Consider the following 18,019-nt stretch of genomic DNA (forward strand, 5'->3'; position numbering starts at 1 on the left):
ACCTAGGGAAGAGGAGGCACAGCCAGCTTTACGCAAGGTCTGAAGGTTTCTCTCCTAGAAACCAGCAGACAATCAGTATTCTTAACAGCTCCAACGAGCTCTACAAAGCAACTTCTGCAGGGGATAAAGAACAAAACTACAGGGCACTTTGCACCCTGGAGAACAGGATCTGTACACAAAGGGTAATACTGGTGGGGGATGCAATTGGACTACGCATTTTATCCCAGTCAGAAGCTGAACCTCCTCTCTTTATAAGAGCCGCTCTTACACAAAATGAAATGCACATACTCATCTCTTTCAGACCAACAGCACCTTTGCCAGGAATAAATCTGCTGGGAAGGAACAGCCTTTCAAAATAACAAATAGAGGTTACGTGGCAGGAGGACTGGCATATTAGGTCATGCTGCCTTGCATTACAAACTCACATATTTAATAAATACTTGATTAGTTCACACAAGGAAACAGATCATCTTCCTCTTCTATGTAAGAAGGGATATATCATAAACAAAACAAAGTGCAAAAATCCCTGTTGCTCCAAGATTGTCCTGAATATCTGTTAAAAAACAGGCATGGGACACAGCCTGCCCATGAAGATAACTACACTAGTATTTTCCTCTTTAGGGGAGCCAAGGGCTGGATCTCAGTAGAGTTACTACACAGGATTAAAAAAGTGTGGAAGAGTGAGAGTCAGCGGGGGGCTAGCCTGGATCAGTCCAAAGGAAGTTTACTCTTCCACATACTTCTGCTACCCAACTCATTAAAGCCAGCTCCTAGCAGTGCTGGCAGCGTCATCTCCGCTTGTTGGAGCACTTGCCATGCTGGTCTCACTCTGCTGCTGCCTGCTCTTCATCAGGCTCTGCTGCATGCTCCGAGCTTTCAGGTTTACGTGCTGCAACCTCAGCACTGTCTTCTTCAGGAGAGGTGGATGCCATGTTCTGCTCAAGACTCTCTGGAACTTGTTTCTTGCTTGTGACTTCTGCTTGCCTCTCTTCACTTGCATTTTCTACCTTTTTATGCTGTTCTATCCCCTCTACCTCACTTGTACCTCTCAAGAGCGTGCTGTTGCAGTGGGGCTGATCACTCCCTGCTGTGACTTCATCTCCACTCACCTCCAAGCCATTAGTTATTGGAGCAGTCCGGCCAGCCTCGGGAAGCATGGAACCAACCAGAGGTATCACAGGCCCATCATCTGCACCACCACCACCCTCCTCAACTGCTGCTTCCACAGTTGTGTTTTTCTCACTGACATTTTCTTTTTCAGCCTCAGAGTTTGCAGCAGAGTTATTTAACTTGGCACTAGAGGCAGAAGGCCCCATAGTCAGGTTTATGGCCAAGGTGCACGGTTTGCTTCTCGTTCTTCTATCAACTTTCCTCCGTTTCACAGTTGCACCAGCTGCCTCTGGCACTGTTGAGTCTTTGGTGCCTGCTGAGTCTTGTTTCAGTGCTTCCTGGTCCTCTTCTGCTTGTAAGAGTGGGACAGAGGAGGGGATTTCTCCATCAATTGCACATTCTCCCAGGTTGCGGGAGATGTTTTCGATATCTGTAGGGTTTTTCAATGCACCACTCTGTTTGGTGTCTGCCTTACTTGCATCTAGCTTTCTCTTCTTGCTCTCCTTTGTGCAATCACTCTCTGCCGTACCCTGCACTTCTTCAGCCTCACTGTTTAACTCCTTCTCCTTCTGGGCAACCGAAGCCCCTTCCTCTTCTTCACCATCCTCTCCCTTGGAAACACAATCACTTGACTTCTCTTTTCCATCTTCATCGTTCACTTTAGGCTGCAAGTCTGCAGCATCTCCAGCTTTCTGGTCTTCCTCTAGAGATGGTTTCAGAGCCTCTTCTCCAGAATCATCACGTTTTTTACCAGGACTTTCCTGCTGATCTCCAGCCTGTGGGCGCAGCCGTTCCTTGGTGTGGCGCGCCCTGTACTTCAGGAGTTTGTCGTGCGGTCCCCACACAAACCTGTCTCGAGGTTTGAAGTGTTGCCAAGCGTAGTGGACTAGTTCCCTCCTCTTCCGCCTGCTTCTGATGGTGAACAGGAAGTAATCCAAGGCACTGCTCCTGACGTTTGGCAACGTCTCATTAACAAGAGTTTCTGTTAAGAAAAACTTCACCAAGTGCACTTGATAGTGTTCATACCCCATCTCTCCCAGGCACTTCAGGATGCGGGTGATACGCAAATTGTTGTGGCCAAACCTGAAATAAACAGATAACCAGAGTTTATCAGGTGAGGCTGACAAACTTGAAGTCCCAGCAAACCCCCAGGGTACCTGCAAAAATGTTTTGGGGCCTTACTGACTGTGGTCTACAGTAAAGACTACTTGACAATGGATGTGGGAGTACAGAGGGGCTTACATGTAAAGCACCTACTGCTGCTGCCTGCCTTTAGCAGGACCTTCCTAGCCTGTTTGGATTAATCATCTCCACTGCTTGGAAGGGTTCTGCCTTTCTGCATCACCCACTGCTAGGTAACACCCACCATACTGGGTGAGGCACACCAGCCCACACATCCCAATACCCTGCACTGACAACAACCCTCAGGGGAAGCCTGTAGAGATGTGTAAGAATACAGGTGTGTAAGGATGCTGCCAGAAATCTGTGAGGTAGGGACTTCAGTTAGACACAGCTTTTGGTTTGGGGCTGGGTTTGTTTTTTGGTTTGGGGTTTGTTGTTTGGTTTTTTTGATGGGTTGTTATTTTCTTATAGATGAAAGTCCTTAAGTTGATTTTTCTTTTGTGACTATGCCCAGTCCTTTTCGAGCCCCTGTCAACATTGCTGGGGTTACTCAAATGCAAAGGGTCATTTCTATCTCTACAATAGGACCTGGAATAACACAAAAACATTGCCATCAGTTTGCAGAGCACCAAGGAGTCAAAACCCAAGGAGAAACCAAGGAGTCAAAAGATTTTACGCTCATTAGGGCAGCTTTATAAACACTCAGGGATGTATACAGAAACACCCCTGCTTTGTAGTTTAACAGAACACTACAAAGGTAATTTGGCTTCCTGCTTAAAACGTGGTTCTAAACACAAGCTCCACTAGAGCAAATATTAACATCTCCCCATCTGCATCTCATACTTTGGGAGACAAACATGAAGAAAGCCTGCTGTTAACAGCTGCATCCCATACCACAGCAAGCCAGGCCCAGCTGGTTTACTCATTACAGTCGTCACTCATTAGAGTCACAGAGTGTGATGAGCTATGGGCAGAGGCAGAGCCAAGTTGAAAAGACTTCAGCTACCTAACCTCCATCAATAAAAGTCTCTGTTCCTCCAAGGCTGAAGATACTCTTGACTTTTTTTCCTGAATTCTCAAAGACATGCCTGGCTGCAGCATAAACACTCACCGGTTCAAGTTCTGAAATCGTTCAGCCCAGTTCTCTGCTCTTTTAAGTTCTCCAGTTTCCTCGTTGATCAGAATGATTCCATAAAACCTCAGCATGAGCTGATAAGCCCGTACAAACCTTTGCATAACTTCCTTGGAGTTCTTAAAGGCCTGAAAACAAGATAGAACAATGAGGACAAGGTGCACCTCCCTAATTACCTGCACCAGTTTAAGTTGCACCTGAAGTACAAACAAGGCTTGATTATACCGCTCAGCATTTCACTTGCTGGTGTAGCAACCGGCAGACACAAAGCCCACAAACACTGCCTAGATCTTGAGTGAGCTCTGCTCACACTAAGGCCCCAGGGAAGCCACATAAACCAAACTATGTTAGATAGAAGGCATTTAGGGAGAATCCTAACCTGCTTCAGATCTGGATAAAGGAAGAGGAAAAAAGGTAAAAGCTTTCTCTACCTGGATTTCTTGCCACGTGAGTGGCTTGGCTCGCAAGTTCATCCCACGTTCACGTAAAGGGAATAGCCTGGAGGGAAAAACACACTTCAGTTCAGATGAACCAAGATGACACCCAACCCAGGGTATCCATTTTGTTACAACTCAAAGACTCACTCTACCAACTCTGTTACCACAAGCACCTCATGGAGAGCTCACATCTGTATGGACACGGAAGTAGTTTAGCAATAAATCCCTCCCATAAAAGCCCTGACTAGACCAGTCATAACAACATCCTGTGCTTCTCTGGATCTCTCTTGCTGCCCGAATACTTTGTTCTGCAGTATGCTCCAAGACCAAGCATGACTGTCATCTATTGCCACAGCTGCACTGGACACCCCACACCTTCAGGCTTTCCACTGCATCGTTTCGAGGAGAAGGTAACTCTATCAGTAAGGTGTAAAAGAGTAATTCTGGGCCTTCTGGGAAGCTGAATTCAGGAACACAGCCACAACTGACTTGTGAAAGAGGCACCACTAAAGAGAGGCAATATATTAATGGCAAGAGTTTACCACTGTATGTAGGAATGATTTTCTTCCAGAACTTCATAGTTGTCCCACCAAGCTTCAAGCAGAGTTTCAATACATAAACCTGAAAAGAAAAGGAAAAGTCAGGCAAGAAAAAGTGACACCAAATGAAAATTAAAGTCAGCCAGTCACCCCAGGTCGGGTCATTATCCAGGGCCAGGACCTACAAACAGGCATCAGCTTCTCTAACAGGACAACCATCCTGCCAAGCCAGAAAACCCCCCATGTTTTCTACCACTAAGCAGAAAATTAAGGAACATATAGCAGGCACAAAGGCATTTAAAATGGAAATTCTTGGTGTGTATTTTTTGGTGTTTTTTTTTTTTTTTTTTTTAACAACTGCCCACATGGATCAAGCTACTCTTTCACCAGTTCAACCAGCTGCAGCAGAGTGGCATCAAACAGCCATCATACAAGGCACTCACCACGGGGCGAAAAAGAAATCTCATTTTTATAAAAGCTCAAGTTCCACATCTGTTCGTCCTCATTTTCCAATTCTATCAGATCCTGGAGATGAGAAGAAGAAATCAACAAGCAGCAATCTTTTCAGAGGCAGTATTTGCTTCAACACTTCTCCTTGCTTTCCCTTGTGTTTCCTGGACATTTCAAGCTAAAGCCTTGAAATGTTTTGGGAAGTAACAGCTTGTTTCTGATGCACCCACACACACACATTGTCCCTTCCCCCTCCCAAATTAATCCCTTAAATATTCTGAGCCAGATAGTGTAAAGACAAAAGCGTGCCCTCAAATCTAGGAAACATTCCTAAACTTGGTGCACACGATGAGGAAGAGTCACAAGAGCATGGGCATCATCATTTGGTCCATACCGGGTAACAATGTCTGTATCTCTGCAAGTCTCTTGCCGCGTTCCAGTTGCGCCTGCCTGAGGACTAGAGAAAAAGACACAGGTTGGAGATCCACAATAAGGTTGTCTTCTGGAAAAATAGGGATAAACCCCCCCCACTCACTGAATTTAGCACCTCTCACACGTTCCCTATCATCCCCCTGCACTCCCAGCACTCCCAAACCCAGGCGGTTTGGTACCGCCGTTGTTTCTCCTGAGGACAGCTTGGGACTACCAGCAGTTCACACTATCTCCTTTAACCAAACTTTAAATTTTATTTTCCTCTCATGTAATTAATCAAGGTCTTCATGTTTCATACACATCTTTTATTCCAGTTGGGTTTTCCCACAGAAATGGTCAGAACTAGCTGGAAATCCCAAACAGCAAAGTGTCTTTTCTGCTTGAACTCAAAGATTTTAACACAGGACAAACTAAGCCCTGCCTATCTGTCCATCTCTGTCCGTGTCACTACATACCCTGGTCAAGACAATAGATGTGACTTTAAATTTCTCAAATTTAAAGGATATTTCTACATCTTAATTTCAAGATTCTCATTCCCTGTAGACATTATTGACATTAGGTTTTCTTGGTCTTTTGCTTTCTGCTCAAGAGCAGCCTTGCTGATTTAGCATCATGCTGATCTAGTCGGTGGACAATAACAGACCCACATGGTCATGTCAGGTATTTATTTTATCAGACTTTTGTTCTAATCATCATCTTCCTTACTGCTCATCTCTCCAAGTAACGAAACTTCATGGCAAGTCTACCTGAAAACCCCTCTGAGATAGTGGTGATAAATTTGATCTTTGGCCCTAGAAGTAAAAGGCATTTAGTTGGAAGGATTTTGAAACCAAACTTCACTAGTAAAACAAAAAGACAGACAGAAGTGGGAATACCCACATGATCCCCATTAGTTGCCAAGTGACAGATTTACCTAGTTACAGCTGAATTCACTTGATTTTATTCCTAATTCACACTGCTATAGACAAAAAACTGAATTATATACTTATTTTTTCTTACAGAGTGGGTTACTTCAATGATAAGAGACTTTGTTACAGTTCACAAACTACACAGACAGGTTTAACCTTGCTGAGTGCTGACCCCTCTTACCTCAAACCATGAGAGTGGAAAAGCATTCTCTCAAGGCAGAGCCACCGAAACAAACCAGCCTGCTCCCCAGTAAAAGCACCCACACAAGCAGAGCACAGCACAGTTCAACAGCAGCTCACAGCACCTGACAACTATCTCAGTGAAGAACTTTTCCCTCTGACCCTGCCCTGGCACAGCTTGAGGCCATTTCCCCTTGTCCCATCTCCTGTCCCCTGGCTGAAGAGACCATCGCCCACCTCTCTGCACCCTCCTGGCAGGTAGTTGTAAGTGGTGATAAGGTCTCCCCTCAGCCTCCTCTTCTCCAGGCTCAACACCCCCAGCTCCCTCAGCCGCTCCTCAGAGGTTTTGCCCTCCAGCCCCTTCCCCAGCCTGGTTGTTCTTCTCTGGGTTCACTCCAGGACCTCAGTGTCCTTGTAGTGAGGGGCCCAGAACTGGACCCAGCACTCAAGGTGCAGCCTCACCAATGCCAAGTTCAGGGGCACAGTCAGCTCCCTGGCACTGCTGACCACGCTGTTCCTGACACAAGCCAGGATGCCATTGCCTTTCCTGGCCACCCAGGCACACTTGTCGGCTCATGTTCAGCCTGCAGTCACCCAACACCCCCAGGTCCTTCTCTGCCTCACAGCTCTCCAGCCAGTCTCCCCCAGGCCTGTATCTCTGCACGGGGTTGCTGTTTCCCAGGTGCAGGACTCTGCACTTGGCCTTGTTGAACCTGAGGGACAGCAACAATGCAGAACTTTTAAAGTTTCCATTTTAAATATAACTTTACACACTGTGAGTCCCCCATACTTGGGGGACAGGAATTAAATACAGCTCGATTTGCTGGGCTTTGTTTTGTAAATGCAGTAACTCGTGATGACCTAAACTAACGCCTGCCTACACTGCAACACGTTTCCAGTTTGTATATGGCAACACAGAGCAAAACGGGCAGCAGAACTTCCCACTGCCACGTGGGATCAGAAATCCAAGTGCTGGTGTCTGTCCCCAGAATCTCCTTGGATGGCAGAAACACACGCCACTATGAAAGGCTCTGCCACACAGCTAACGTTCAGGGAAACAAATAACATTAAAAAAAGCGGCTGCAAATACAAGACTAAGGAACGTGTTTCAGCCAGACCAGATCAATAGGATTCTTTTGTTCGAGATCCAAGCAGAGGCCAGGATTTAGCACTTTCAAATTCATCGTTGCTTTTGACTATAACTCTTGAACTCCAAAGCTGAAACTGATACATGTGGAATTAATGAAAATGATGTTCCTGGTTACAGAAGAATCCTCCATCTCCAGCTGTTCCTTGCACTTCACGGTCTAAAAAACCACCCTTTAACAGTCAGGTAGGGCAGGCTAAGAATAGATGGGCTCCAATTCTGACAAAGAACTGGCTTGCTGAAGGGAAGGTGCAGGCACAGAGACAGATGCAATGCCATGGTGTGACACACTAGAAAGCTCATCCAGAAAGAAGCTAGATGCAGGAGAAAGCCTAGATCCAGGACAAAGGCTTTCCTGAGCACACCGTTAAGAGAACAAGAAGCAAAGAAAGCAAAACTCAGCCTCTCTTCCAAGCAGGGGATGGTTCTGGGCCTCTAAAGACTTCTGTTCAAAGCCATCCAGAAACAACAACCTTCCCTTCCTGGTTAGGAGGACAAACTCAAGTACCTATTTTTCACAGCACTGTTAAGCAACCCAAGAGGGTTTCTCCTTCCAAACCTGAATGTGCATCGCTGTGCAGAGAGCAAAGCCAGCACAGGGTAATGCAGACAGTATTTGGCTGAAAACTGGAAACCAGTGACCGAAAGGGATGGAAGAACATGGGGATTGTGAACAAGAAGCAGGAACAAGGAGGGTGGCAGAATCATAGATGAGCGAAGGAAGCTTTTTGTTAATGGAGAATTAAAGGCAGGATTGTTGTTAAAACACAGCCCTGAGCAGCACAGCATGAACCCCGTGCACTACAGAAGAACAGCAAGTAACCCTGTAACCCTCTTCAAGCCACCACGAAGCCCAAGGTTTTCAAGGCGTGCTCCTCAAAGCTAAAAGCACAGAGATGCAAGAGAGCTGCAGAGACAGACCTGCAGGAACTTCAGACCACGAATATGGGGCATTTGCTGAGAGAAAAGTGAGATGCGAAGATAAAAGTAGAATTTTAGGTTGGTTTTGAAAGTGCACAGTGAAAATAATAATTAAAAAGCTCTAACCTTATTATTGAAAAAAAACATTACCATCTTCCATAAAAAAGCATAACATGGAGGCTGAGGGGAGAAGAACAAGAATTAGTGTAATATAAGGAGAAGTAGGAACTAGTTTTAGAAACTAATCCATGTCATTGGCAGGGTGTAAAGGCACAAAGGGATAGCAGCAGATTTACTCTTTCTTTTTGTATTCACGCTCACTGCCCTTAAAAATCTTTCAGGTGCTGTCAGACAGAGGTGACTACACATTCATCACTGAAGGGAGAACTCCTCCTTAAAGATGCTTGTCCAGGGGCCCTAAGTCTCAGGGACAACATCCTCCCTTGCAAGGCAGAGCTCGAGAAGTCTGCTCACTGGAGTGAGAAAATGGTCCTTGTTGTTACAGATGTCAAATCCAGAGCTTGCTCCAAGAAAAAAAAAAATACAAAAGTCATCTATAGAACAATCACATTCCAAAAGAATAACCTGAATGTTCTTGAGGCTTTGAAACTTGTGAATGAAACCAGAACTCCAGCTGCATACAGAGGAAAATAAAGTGTGCCTTTAAACAATTAAGTGTTTTCCAGTGGAACCCCTGCCTCTTCAAGTAGTGCAACTACTCCACCTACAATACCCAAGACCTCCCTCACAGATCTACGTTCCTTGTAGCAAACACCTTGAAGACACATACACATACATGAGCGTGTCCTTCTGCTGCATTTAAACCCTGATTTTGTTTACAAAGTATAGCATGTATTTCTGGACAAGTCATGGGTGGTTAGGCTACTACGCTGCATGGCATTACTTTTTAAAAGGAAGGTTACTTTAATAGCTTAATGCTCCTAAGAATTTCAAGTTTAAAGCTTTAGCTGCCTAGTTGCGTTCTAAAAATACCAGTCAGTTGCTGAAACGAAACTGAAGCAAAGGACTAAACTAGTCTTTTCCTGACAGGGGAGGAGTTAAGATAAAGGCCTGTGGTGTGTTTTGATGGCAGAAGGGAACACTGAAATACAAACACGGTTTCTGCATTTGCCCAAGCAATGCTGTAGAAGAAATTACTGATGCCAAATTAAAACTCAAACCTTGGTACTTTAAATGTAGGAACTGCAGGTAAAGGCCAGCAAGTTCCTTTTATTTCAAATCAATGTTATTTGAAGGTACTGGGGAGAAGTGCTCACGCTTTGCAGCACTTCCCCACTGGTGTAACCGAGCACATACCTGCAGGTTCTAAAACAGCAGCGCATCTTTGTTGTGTTCAGAGGTGCTTTGTAACACACTCCCTAGAAAGTAAAGGCCCTAAGAGAAATAAAGAGGTACGGCTCACTTTGGAAAGCCCTCCCCTGGGTCACAGGGGAGGAAAGGCCACCATAGAGTGTGAGGCTGCGGACAGCAAACTGAACTGTGGGGAGCTGCTGACACCTTAATGGTGGGCTGACAGGTGCCAGGCAAAGACAGAACCTCTACCTGTGGGATGAAGCATCCAAATCATGGGGAATGGTGGGGATATATATATATATATACACACACACGCTGAAACCTAGGTCGTGGAAGCATAAGAAAACGCCAGGAGTCACAGGGCCAGTGCACACCTCTGCCCCGTCACAGGCAGCGCTCCTGTCTGCTGCCCTGGGCCATCCCTTGGCCGGCTGCGAGGGGAGGGCATTACAGGCCGGCGGTCGCTGCCAGGACAAACCCCCTGGGGCTGACTGGAAGCGCTCTGAGCTGCTGCCGTTCCCGACGGAACCCGGGGCACCGCCGAGAAGGCTCAAAATGCGCTGAGGGCGCGAAGCAGGCGGTCCGGGGAGACCCACTCGTGCCCGCCCGGGACAAGCTCGCAGCCCCGGTAATTGTCGGGACCGATGCGGCCCTGAAACACCCCGAGGGCCCCCTCTGCGAACAGAGGGACACCGCAGCGAGAGACCCTCGGCCCGGGACAGGAGGTAGCTGCAGAGCTCGGGGCAGGCGGGGAAGGGGCTTTGCCCTCCCGGGCCGCCTCGGGAGAGCCGCTCCGCGCCCCGCTCCCACCCCGGAGGACCCCCGCACCCCTCGACAACCACCTGGGCCTGCGCCTGCAGGGAGCCCCTCACCCAGCTCTGTACCGCTCGCTCTCCCGCATCCTCCGGCTCCTCCTCGGCTCCCGCCTCCGCTCCCTCCGGCTCGCCGCCGCCTTCTCCATCGCCGCCATCCTCCTCCTCCTCCTCGTCGTCCTCCTCCCAGGTGGAATCATAGCTCCAGAAGCACGTTTCGTCCTCCGCCAGCCTGAAGTCGAACCAAACCGCCATGGGAGCGGCGGGGTGGGGGGGGGGGTGGAGGGGGGCAGTGGGACGGGAAAAGGAAAGACGAAAGGGGCGGCGGACCCGCCCGCGCTACAAAGCCCAAGCACGTGGGATGCGGGGGGGTTAAAGGAAGCGCGGGCACGCCCTGCCCCCTTCCTGCGGCACCGCCCCTCGGCCGCCGCGCGGTCCCTGCGCCCGCCCGCTCGCCTCCCGCGGCCGGGCGCCCAGGCCCTCTGCGCAGGGAGAAAACAAACCAAATCCCCATCTTTTCCATCCACGCCGGCGCTGGGCAGCGGTAAGGGGTCCTGGAGAGGCTATGTAACACCCCCCACCCGGCACAAAGTGATTGCTGCTGGCAGGGAGCCGCTGAGCAGGGGGAGCTCTTCCCTCGTTCCTCCCATGGGGAATTCGGCGAGCCTTGCAACAACACACCCCTTCCACCCAGAGGGGTAATACTCCTCTTACAGGTAAAGGAACCAACCCCCAGCCTTCCCCAGAAGTCAGGACAGGGTGAAAGGGAAAGGAAAACCCAGCTGCAGCACTCGGGCCACTATGAGCATTTACGTTTTCCAAATATCCAACCTTGCAAACAACCCATTCCCAAAAAAATCTGGGTTGCTGGATTGACCATGAAATCCCAAGTGGACTTTCCCTTTTTCAGGGGTGGTAAGAGACTGACTGCTCCAGTACCTGTTAATGCCGACACTTTTCAACTTGAAGGTATAAAGCCTGTTCCATTGGTACAGCAAAAACATTGACTAGAACTCGATCAAGTATCAAAATTAAACCCAGGAGCTTGCTCACAGGTTTGAAAAGTTTGATTTCCACCCACCCAGAAAACCTCTGGAGACACCTGCAACATCTCTTCCCCAGAACCAGAGCTCCGTGGATCTCTCCATTCAGCTGCCAGGTATCTCACTGAACATTCTGCACAGCTTACTGGAGCACAGCACTAAATTCACAGAATTTCATATCTTCTGGTTTGGAACTGGTTTTTGCCTTGCTATTTCAGACCTTAAGCCAGTGAGCTTATATCACACTGTGGAAGTGTTACTAGTGGCCATCCCTGCAGAGTTCCAGCCTTCTAGAGGGTAAACAGGTGAGCTTCCCAAAAAGCACCTCAAAACCCTCAAGATACCTACAAGATACCTAAAAAACTTTAAAATTTGGCCTAGCTTCTTTTGAATCAAGTTACACAACAATTACTGTTTAGTAAAATAAGAACAAGTCAAATTTATTCTTAGTATAAAACAAGTGAAGCAAATAAGGCAGACAAGAACTTGGTACCTAGAATAAAAGCAGAAACTAGTGGATTCCTAGTTCCTCACCTCACAGGTAATACTGACAGGTTAAGAAGTAACTCTTCTTTTTATTAACTCGTAGTTATGTCAGTAACATTTCAGCCTTCTTCATTCACCATCTAACATGCCATGCTGATTGTGGTCCATCTTTTCACAACACAAAGTAGTAACTTCATCAAATCTTAATATTCCAGAATATAATAAGCAAACGTGTTACAATGTCAGTAACATTCTTAAACTGTAGAACAAAATTAACATTTTGGAATACCAATTCCATTAACATCTACTAAAACGCCTTTAAAAAATAAATAATGAATTACAAACCCCACTGTTCTATACTGTTATATTACAAATGGATGAACATCTCCAGGTTCACACAGCTCAGCTGATCCCTTAACCAAACCATGTGACATCACTGGGTATTTTATTTACTAATTATTCTGTCTAGAGGCATTACCATTTGCACTTCACTTATGGTATATGAACTTATGAAGACTGAAAAATATTATCCCACTATGGCTGAAAGTAGTGAAAGTTCCTCCAGCAAACAGAGCTAAAGAATACTTAAACTCAGTAGTAACCTGCATTTAAAAGAATTGTAGTTTTCTACTCAACCAACAAATTCAGGCATTTGATATACAAATGCCACGTTTGCAGTAAGTAAAATGGCCAAACATCACCCACAGAGGGTCTGTAATATTCGAAGACAGCAACAAAACAAAAGCAGAAGGACCCAAACTTTACAGAAATAACCTATGCTTTTCACTACCAGGGGATCTCTGTTTCACTGAGCACTCCTTTCGAAACTAAGCTGACACAGAGTGTGCTACTTGTTCGAAATGCAACCACCAGAGTGGCTGCACACAGGTAAACTCTTAAGGTTGCCAACTCTTCCCCCCCACACTGCCCTGAGAAGGTAGCCATGGCCTGGCTACTCCGACTCCAACACACACCGGGGAAGACGGACAGGTCTCGCATGTATAAAGCCGACGTGCAGGTTCTTCAAATACCTGGCTCAGATATCTTTTTCCTTTCTCAAAAGTGTTTCTGCAGCCACTGTCCTGCTGCTCCTTTTTGACTCCTCCCATTCCATAGTTCATTACTTCTCTCCTCCACAGCTTGCTTCATGTTCTGCGTCGTTTGGCAGCGCTGGGACTGGAAGGGTTACTGTTTGTGTTTAAGACCTTTTCAGTGACTCTGTTGCGCTTCCTCTTATCAGATCCTTCCTTGGACCCAGAATCTGATGAAGTTTTCTCTTTCTCTTTGCTGCTTGGCTTTTCAGTTGTTTTTCCTAAACTTCCAGAGGGTGCAAAAACTGAAATAGGATCAAAGTAATGATTCCAGATCAGAGTCATACACATAGGCAAACAAGAAGTGATAGCAGATTTCTTTATATTGCACAGAACTTTTCAAACCTCATTCAAACCAAATTCTCAGTGCATTTAGTCACCAATTAATTATTACTTCACTTTTATAGGAAAAATCTTCTGTAAGAAAGGCACATCTTGCTTTTATTAATTGCTTTAAAGACAGGCATGTGTTTTGACAGGCTAAGTGGAATTAAACAGCACTTAAAATTAAATACTTAATAGGTACACGTACAGAACAGGGGACCAACCTCTGAAATTTATCAGCAGTAATGGTCATTACATGTGGTGAGTTTAAAACTGCACACCCAAAATGTGAAATTTAATATATTATTAATATAAAATTTTAGATCTTTTATTACATTCCATCTTAAAACACCGCTTATTCTCTGATAGAAGTACTATGAAATGACATAGTTAGCAGCTGGCTTGGTCTGTTAAGGTAAATAGCAGAATCCTTCCTGTTGACATATGACTTTGTTCTACAGCAAAATGTTAGGAAAATAAGCCTTACATTTAAAAGAAGGAAGATAATGCAAATAAAATTAAAACCCCAAACAAACCAACCACTCTGCCCATCTTCCCACTGAAGCACACCATCTTCACAAGCTTTTCTCATTTATAGGCCCTGGTTTTCCCCAAGACTACACAGGTCCTAACACAGAGTATTTAGGCTCACTAAATCTGGACTTAACTTTCTTTCAGTGATCCTTAGATTACTTCAGACCCACCAGGTTTTCTCAAATACATATTAAAACCAAAAACTCCAAAGCTATACAACTTTGCACATGTGAATTCGGAGCAAAGGAGAAATCTTTTGAAGTATCAGGTATTGGCAACTGCTTACTCTGTGCATTCTTAAATTACTGTAGTAGTTCTTGGCATGAGCATATGCAAAGTCTGAATACAAATCACAATGTACAGTGGATTTGGGATTTACATTTTAACATCAATTTTGCAGAGTTACAGTTGATTTTTAATCTCGTATTACACAGTAGAGAGTGACAAATTTACCTTCTTCTGGACCTGCATGTGTTTCCATCTCTTCTTTTATTTCCTCTTTTACTTCTTCTTCCATCATTACTTTTCCTACAGAAAAGTTTATTAAGCAATGGTTAGATGGTTTTAAGGAACTGTATGTGTTTTTCTTCTACATTATTAGCCTCAGCATATGTGTTAACGTTAACAAATATTCAGTGCAAGGTTCAGCACTGATTTAGAAAGGTTCCTCAGCACTGTGATAAAGACAGAGAGCTCAATGTCCAGACATGCTACAGCATAATGTAAAGAACTGAACAAGATGATGCCACATGTCAAAAAGTTGCCCTGAAATTATTAACAGGCAGCAAAGGAAATGCTAAATAGGCAAAAATAGTCTTAGCTATGATTTTTATACTGAATTTTTAGTGTAAAAGTTTAGTATGCCTAGTAATTGAGAAGCATTCCACTGTAGTTCAAACTGTCTCAAGAACTCCTCTGGCAGATGCTTGAACTTCCTAGCTCCCACCCTGGGTAACAGTACTAAGTAACACTCACAGAACCAAACTGAAAATCCAACTCTCACTGCTCAACCTCATGTTTCTGTCAAACTGCTATGTATTTCTGTTAGATTAGACAATACAGATGGGCTTATCATGAGCTAGAGATTTGGAAGAACTAGACAGCTGAATCCCAAGAAGGCAAAACCACTGAGATGATTTCACAGTGGTTTGTTCTATACCGACACTCCTAAGCATTTCATATTATTCTTGTTTTCAATCAATTTTAAGGTAAATACTGAAAAAAAAGCCACATCAGACATTAAAAACCAGTAATGCTTTGAAAAATATGTGAACTATGTTAAAAATTTTAATATCCTAAAAATGAGATGGTTATACTGGCACAACAGGTACTTGGTACAAAGTCCATGGTGAAAAGCAAGTTTCTCCAGCTACTGAAACTGCTGCTATTCAATAAATATATTCCTGGTGTACATTTTCAAACATTAGCTGAATTGTTATTTCACTGCCTTGTATCATCATTCGTACAGAAAATTTTATCACAGAAATATTATAATATGTATTAAAAAAATCCATGTAGAAAACATTTTCATCAACTCCAGAGCTCCTACTCTTTAAATAATGAACCTGCTACAAAATGAACCACGTTCAAGTATACAAATGATCTATTTTGGCAAAAATTATGGTCTGAGGTAGTATTACAGCTGATTCAACAAAGTAAAAGAAACCCAAAATAAACTGCTAATCACTTTTCAAAGAATGACATTCTGCCCTTCACTCTGCAAACCAGTATTGATGAAGTACTTGGATCTTTTGTGTATACCCAGAAGATGACTCTAAATTAAACAAATACAATTTGTTAGTGCTGTAGTAACATCCCATCTACAATATATTTAAGAACACAAGAAACAAGAATCTGACCAAAGGTCTATTTCTCCTACTAGCCTGTCCCCTACAGTGGTCAACCACAGGGGCTGATAGTGACAAGGTGAGCAGCACAAGCATTGTGACCCTCTCCCCCAGTTTCCTTCAGGCAGCTGATCAGAAATTCACAAGATAAATTTGGGTCTGTTTTAACACTTCCTTTCTCTGACACACCTAACACACCAGTCTGAAAGAACAGCCTTGCTTGCATTTGCAAGCTACATTCTTTTGAGAGGATGAGTTTTGTTGAACTACCAGTTCTGAGGGGAGATCAGAGCAATCAACAAGATCAGCCTGCCTATCACATCTTACCTTCTCTCACTTCTTGAATCATTTCGTCAGGAAGAGCAAAATTCTTCTCTATGTTCGGGAATGGGAGAATCTCAGATTCGTGCTTAGACAGAAAAGAAAAACATCTATAAATGATTTTGATAAAAACTTTAATTTGGATTTTGAAATGCAATCTGAAGTTCTGTTTTACATGCAATTAGTGGCTAAGTAATTTTAAACAAGGTGCTCCAGACATTAGAGAATCAGGATGCTCCTGATGTCAAATTGATTACTACCAATAGTACGATAGGTCAAGGTATCTGTGATCATCTCATGATCATCTGAGATCATTTCTGGAACCCAATTGTGGCAAATTTTTATACGAACACACTATAACTTCTTTATTGACACTTAAGTACCTGTGTAAACGTTTGTTGGATTAGCATTTCAGCAACTTTAATAAATAAAGAACACAGTATGGGGAAAACCCAAAATAAATCACTGCAGGTTTTATTGCCTCCCACCTACAGGGAAAAACTCATCAACTCACTGGACTGACACAAATTCCCCAATAATCTGACAGGTAGGACAGGCCCAGTGATTTTGGCCTATTGAAACTCCTGAACTATAAGAAATAAGAACGTGGCTGCATCAAACCCTTTATACTCACAAGAGCCTGCATATCATACATGGTGCTGAGATGGTCCCAAATCACTTTGGATGAAATCTGCCGTCCAATATTCTGACTGAATTTATCTCGGATACAGATCATATGGAAATGGCGATTCACACCTAGGGGAAGAACTCGGTGTCATTAACACTACTAACAGCTTTACTCGCGGCACACAATTAAAAGCGGGCATCCTGGCGTTACAGAGAAACCACACAGTATGGAAGAAGAGACACATGGCAGTCTGGGCGGCCCCGCCGGGCTGACATTTCCCCCTACGTTACAGACGCTGGTCGGGACAGGGGCTGAGGGTGCCCCATAGGGTAAAGCCAAAAGCCAGAGCTTTTAGAGAGGCTGCGAAACAACAGCGGGACAGTGTAAGGCAGCAAGAGAAGAAGGGCAACGGCACGGGCGAGCGAGAAAGGCTGGCTCTGTACTCCCAGGAGGAAGCCGGTAGCTCACGGCGCCTCCTTCCCCGCGGGCCCCGGGGCCCTGGGCCGGCTGCCGCGGCGGTGGCGGTCCGGGAGGCCGCTAGGGGCAGCACCGCAGCCGGGCCGCCACCGCTCCCGGGTGGGACCCTCACACGCCGCCCGCCCGGACCTTACCGCTCCGGGCCTAGCGCCTGGTTCTCTCCCCCGGCCAGCGCCGTAACTCAAGACCGCGGCTCGGGCGCGGCCTGCTCTCACCTACGGGCTTGTGGCCCAGCATGGCGTGGAAAAGGCAAACCTCCACTTCAGGGCTCCACACCACCACCGCCTCTTCCACCGGCACGCCGGGTTCCGGGGCGGCGGCCGCTGCCGCCGCGGCGGCAGCAACGGCGGCAGCGACCGCCGCGGCGGCTCCCGGCCCAGCCGCGGGCAGCGGCGGCTTCTCCACAGCGCCCACCGAGCCGCCCTCCGCCTCGCCCATCGCCGTGCCGCCTGCCGCCCCCACTCCCCGCGCCGCCGCCCGCAGCGGCTCCTGCCGGCCGGGAGGAGGGGGTGGCGGGCTGCAGGCCGTTCGGCGGGCGGGGCCAGGCGGGGGAATGCGGCGGTGTGGCATGTTTCCTGGAGTGGAGGAGGGTTTTGGAGGGCATTTATCTCACGGTTGTGCCGCACCGCGGTCGTAGCGATAGAGGGTGAGCTGGGCACAGAGTTCGTTCCCTCAGAGACTGGGAGACGGGACCGCCGGGTACCTCAGATGAGTTTTTCGTCCCCCATTGTCAAGCTTCAGAGTTTCTTGAGCTGATCGTGGAG

The 18,019-nt window shown here is 46.1% G+C and overlaps 2 protein-coding genes across 2 annotated transcripts; both read right to left on the minus strand.

The window, feature by feature from the left end:
* Positions 1-552: 552 nt before the first annotated feature.
* Positions 553-10,759, minus strand: OGFR (opioid growth factor receptor; the record flags this gene model as incomplete). Its single annotated transcript, XM_084271579.1, has 8 exons — positions 553-2,193; positions 3,344-3,492; positions 3,796-3,862; positions 4,344-4,422; positions 4,784-4,865; positions 5,185-5,247; positions 5,969-6,013; positions 10,535-10,759. The coding sequence occupies 8 exons, from the start codon at positions 10,757-10,759 to the stop codon at positions 825-827; spliced, it is 2,079 nt and encodes a 692-aa protein (XP_084127705.1). The 3' UTR covers positions 553-824.
* Positions 10,760-12,086: 1,327 nt separating this feature from the next.
* On the minus strand, positions 12,087-17,693 carry MRGBP (MRG domain binding protein; the record flags this gene model as incomplete). Its single annotated transcript, XM_084271705.1, has 5 exons — positions 12,087-13,369; positions 14,436-14,510; positions 16,157-16,238; positions 16,785-16,906; positions 17,471-17,693. The coding sequence occupies 5 exons, from the start codon at positions 17,691-17,693 to the stop codon at positions 13,179-13,181; spliced, it is 693 nt and encodes a 230-aa protein (XP_084127831.1). The 3' UTR covers positions 12,087-13,178.
* Positions 17,694-18,019: the final 326 nt, after the last annotated feature.

The sequence above is a fragment of the Gallinula chloropus genome, assembly GCF_964237585.1.
Source record: "Gallinula chloropus genome assembly, chromosome: 16".
Lineage (NCBI taxonomy): Eukaryota > Metazoa > Chordata > Aves > Gruiformes > Rallidae > Gallinula > Gallinula chloropus.